This window comes from Microtus ochrogaster, chromosome 5 (assembly GCF_000317375.1).
Source record: "Microtus ochrogaster isolate Prairie Vole_2 chromosome 5, MicOch1.0, whole genome shotgun sequence".
Taxonomy (NCBI): Eukaryota; Metazoa; Chordata; class Mammalia; order Rodentia; family Cricetidae; genus Microtus; species Microtus ochrogaster.
In genome coordinates, this window is record NC_022012.1 from 91126022 (window position 1) to 91130579 (window position 4558).

At 50.1% G+C, this 4558-nt stretch overlaps 1 protein-coding gene across 4 annotated transcripts in view; it reads left to right on the forward strand.

Annotated features, from left to right (window-relative positions):
* Window positions 1-4558, forward strand: part of Ctdspl (CTD small phosphatase like) — a 121822-nt gene that overhangs the window by 103086 nt on the left and 14178 nt on the right. For all 4 annotated transcript variants that reach the window (XM_005348074.3, XM_026779151.1, XM_026779153.1 and 1 more), the window contains one exon: window positions 2132-2233. In XM_005348074.3, coding sequence (XP_005348131.1) covers window positions 2132-2233 — 102 coding nt within the window. The remainder of the gene's footprint in view (window positions 1-2131; window positions 2234-4558) is intronic.

Below are 4558 nucleotides of genomic sequence, written 5' to 3' on the forward strand. Positions count from 1 at the left end.
GTGTGTGCCCACCCGTGCATGTGACTCCACCCCTCATGAAGAAATCCCAAGAACTCGGGGTTTGCCCAGGTGGACGTGAGCTATGATGGTTGAATATTAACACATTGGTTTGGGGAGGAAATTGCTGGGCTGCCGGTATCACCGAGTAATTCAATGATGGAAACAGGTCCCCTCTCAGTCCCTGAATTCCACATCAGCAGCCAGGGCACATCCCACCTCCCTTGCTAGTGCCTGAGGCCGTGGGGTACCGGAAGCCAGCTTTAGTTAGAGCTCTGGGAAGTGGGGCCTTCTGGACCTTTTCTTCCCCATGATTTAGAAAAAGGCATCAATGCCAAGCCCCCTGGAGTTAGGACTGCTCCTGGCCCCACATGTCACCTCCTGCTCAGCCCCTGTCCTGGGTGATCATGGTACCTGCCTCTTTAGCTAACCCACCGTGTGGCTTGCACTCACTCGCCGATAGCTAGCGTTCAGTTCTATTGTGTTTGCAGTCCTGGAACTAGTGCTCCGCAGATGCCAGCACTCTGCCACTGAGCTAGATCCCAGCCCTACTTTTAAGTTGGCCAGAGAAGTCCCTGAACTCACTGTGTAGCCTAGACAAGTCTGGCTCCTCCTCCTGCCTCGGCCCTCCTGAGCAGCCCTCTTGGGATCACAAGTGCGCACCATCCAGCTTCAAAATTACTATTTTTTTTTCCTTAGCTAATGTTCAGAAGTGAAGGGAACCAGCCACTTCACAGAACATACTTCTGATTTCATGCTTGCTTGTCTTGCTTGAAAAACTGCACTGTTCATTCTTCCGTGGCTGGGTCTAGATATTTAATTATGTTTTGTTTTGCATCAAATATTAAACAGTTTGCAGGAAAAAATTAACTAGTTAACATTAGCCTCTGAACATACCACAGTCAATTAAAATACTTCACATTATCTCTGGAATGAGGCAAAGCCCAAAGAAATATACTCAGAACAGAGCAGGCTGGCTGAAATCACAAAGCAGTGTGTTAGCTCTTTATGACCCCACCACAGGATAGGAGTCAGCTGCTACGAGAACAGATTGGGGGAGCGGGGGACTGGCTTAACACAGCACGTGGATTAAAGTCTAACGATGTAAGAGGTACAGATGCCCCAGCCATCAGTTTCACGCCACAACAGTGGAGGTGCTGTGCCCACCAGTTTCAGTTTTAATACCTGAAGGACAGCTTGTTGGTGGGTCAACAGCTTCTCTTCAAGTATTTAAGAATGCCAGGCATGCCAGGCGGTGGTGGCGCACGCCTGTAATCCCAGCACTCGGGAGGCAGAGGCAGACGGATCTCTGTGAGTTCGAGGCCAGCCTGGTCTACAAGAGCTAGTTCCAGGACAGGCACCAAAGCTACAGAGAAACCCTGTCTCGAAAATCCAAAAAAAAAAAAAAGAATGCCAGGCATGAGGCTGGAGAGACAATTAAGACTTTGTTACCCTTGCAGAGGACCTGGACTCAACTAAAAGCACCCACAAAGGTGGTTCACAGCCTGTAACTGCAGTTCCAGAGATTTGACGCCCTCTTCTGGCCTCTACAGGCACTGTAGGCACAGTGGGCACATACAGACCATCAGGCACACATGCATACACATAAATAAATGTATCACGGGTCTAACATAGCTCCAAAGTTTCCTGATGTGTTACAGTGAAATTTAGGCAAACCGTGAGCCCAGGAAATAGGCTGTGAAGTCAGAATAGTTGTTACATGTAACTGTTCATTTCTTATGTGATTCATTTTAATAATAATGGCCATCCTGTGGGTGTCAGGGAAGTGCTAGGTGGTTGAGTGATGGTACAACTGATAAACATCTGTTTTACATGGAACTATAATTGCCTCAACTGATAACAATAATAAGTGTCTGAGGTGATATTGAACGCCAGGCTTGGTGCCAGAGCCCAGGCATCGGTCACAGAAAGACACGGTTTCAGTGGGACAGAATCCCCATTGCAGAATCTCTGATATTGCTCTTAGTAAAGGGACCTGATAAGCCTGACCGGGCCTCTAAATGTCTGCTTTCATTTGCTCCCGCGTTAATGTAGTCTCTGCTATAGCAGAGGTGGGGGGAGGGTCAGCCTCTTACATTGAGTTTATAATATTGATTTTTTTTTCTTCCTTTAGCCACCAGCTAAATACCTCCTTCCAGAGGTGACGGTGCTCGACTATGGGAAGAAATGTGTGGTCATTGATCTGGATGAGACCCTGGTGCACAGTTCATTTAAGGTAAAGTCCACATTCAGGATCTCGTGGAGGTCTTTTTGACGTCATAACCGTGCGAAAAGGGTGAGGGCTATGGCTCTGTGTGTGTGTGCCCACGCGTGCATGTGACTCCACCCCTCATGAAGAAATCCCAAGAACTCGGGGTTTGCCCAGGTGGACGTGAGCTATGATGGTTGAATATTAACACATTGGTTTGGGGAGGAAATTGCTAGGCTGCCGGTATTCTTTGAGGTCTGGGACTTCCCCACTCTCAGCCCAGTAGAAATGCTTTTAGGTTCAGGTGGTAGGGACAATCGGTGCCTGGGGATGTGATGTTTTTGAGGTAACTGGAGCACTGTGCATCTTACTGGGTGGGGCATGGGGAGGGGTATTGCTGAAAACTGTTGGGCACCCTGCTGCCCTGGCCATGTCCCCAGGTTAATTTTTGAATGAAGCATTGTCCAGTGGACTGGGCCGTCCATCCCTACCGTTCTCCCGCTGGAGTTGCTTGTTTCCGTCACAGCTAACTGAGTACCCACCCTCACAGCCCCTCTCTGTGGGCGATGAGCTGCCACTAAGCTGCATCTAAGTGAGTGTCACTCCACCTCCCCGCCAGGAACAGCTACAGCAGCAGAGGGCCTCCACATCGGCGTGGCAGGAGCTACGTTAAGACAATGAGTTCATTCATTTCTCCTCAAAGTAGAAGAAAGTGTTAAGGGAAGCAAAGGCTGCCAACATTTGGAGAAGGTGGTTGGTGTGCTGGTGAGAAGCAGTGGGTGTTGAGCCTGGTTCTGGTCACCGTGGGCTATTCCCGTCGGTGAAGCTGCTCTACCCCCGGTGAAGCTGCTCTACCCTCGGTGAAGCTGCTCTACCCTGGCCGGTGCCACTCCATTCCTCCTCCCCCAGCCCCCACCCTGGGATGCCTCTTGCTTCACTGAGAGATGTGACTGGCGCCACCCGTGATGGGCTGGGTGTCTCGCCCGAGCCCTTGGCATTCCTGTCAGGCCATCAGGAGGGAAGAACCATCAGATGTACCATGCACCTTCCTGTTGGGAACAACATGGTACATGGTGCCTTCTCACTGAACAAACAGGACAAGGCCAGGAGGCAGTCCCTGAAGGCTTTGGAAGGTGTATAACCTGGCTTGTAAGACCACTCCATTACCCAGCATTCCAAGGGCTGGACTCTTCCAGGATTGGTCCTGGGGCCACTGGGGCCTTGTGTCCAAGCTCCACTCTAAATGTCATTGCAACATTTCTCCTTCCATGAAGCAAGCGGCTCAGGGCTTCATGCGCAGAGCGGGGTCAGTTACTGTCATAGCATAGACAGCATTCTCCCAAGGCGCTCTGGACAGACTGCCCAAGATTACCAAAGGTTCCTGGCTCCAACGCAGGGCCTTGGCAGCCCTGATGTCTCTGGACCCTGTTCAGACTGCCACAAGCAATAAACAGAATTTCCTCATTTCTTCCCTGACCTGAGTACATTTTAGAATTATCTCTTATCTTTTTATCTATTTTTGTGACGAGCGTGAGTTACATGTATGCCGTGGCATGTGTGTGTGTGTGTGTGTGTGTGTGTAAGGTCAGAACACACTTTTAGGGTCAGGTCTCTCCTTACACCATGGGTTCGTGGGCTCAAACTCATCAGGCCTACCCAGCGCTGAGCCGTGTTTCCTTGCTACCCCACCTCACGGGCTCGGCCTGAGCTACTTTTCCAACTCGGGTTAGGGTTTTTCATGTCGTGGACATCTCAGTCTTTTGGGAAGTGAGCGCTGTGGGCCTCTGGTGTGACACACAAGCTCACGGACTCCATATGAACTCCATTGCCCTGGCACATGAGAGCCTAGCAGTCGTGCTTGGCAGCTGAGGCTGATTCTCCTCTTACTTCACCGTGTGGAGTGTGATTTCATAATCCAGAGCCTTGTGACAGTTAGTCTTCGATCGTTTTTCTGTTTCTCATAACTTGATATTTCAGTGGTAAAGTTATGAAATTTTGAGTTTATCCCTTGCTTTTCTACCCTGGGAATAGATAAACTATGGTCTTAAACCTCAGCAGCACCGCCACATCTGGGTGCTTTTGTGGCAGGATGTTGGTGTAGCACACTCCACATAGTGATGGGGCGATGGTCTAGCACACTCCACATAGTGATGGGGCGATGGTCTAGCACACTCCACATAGTGATGGGGCGATGGTCTAGCACACTCCACATAGTGATGGGATGATGGTCTAGCACACTCCACATAGTGATGGGGTGATGGTCTAGCACACTCCACATAGTGATGGGATGATGGTCTAGCACACTCCACATAGTGATGGGGCAATGGTCTAGCACACTCCACATAGTGATGG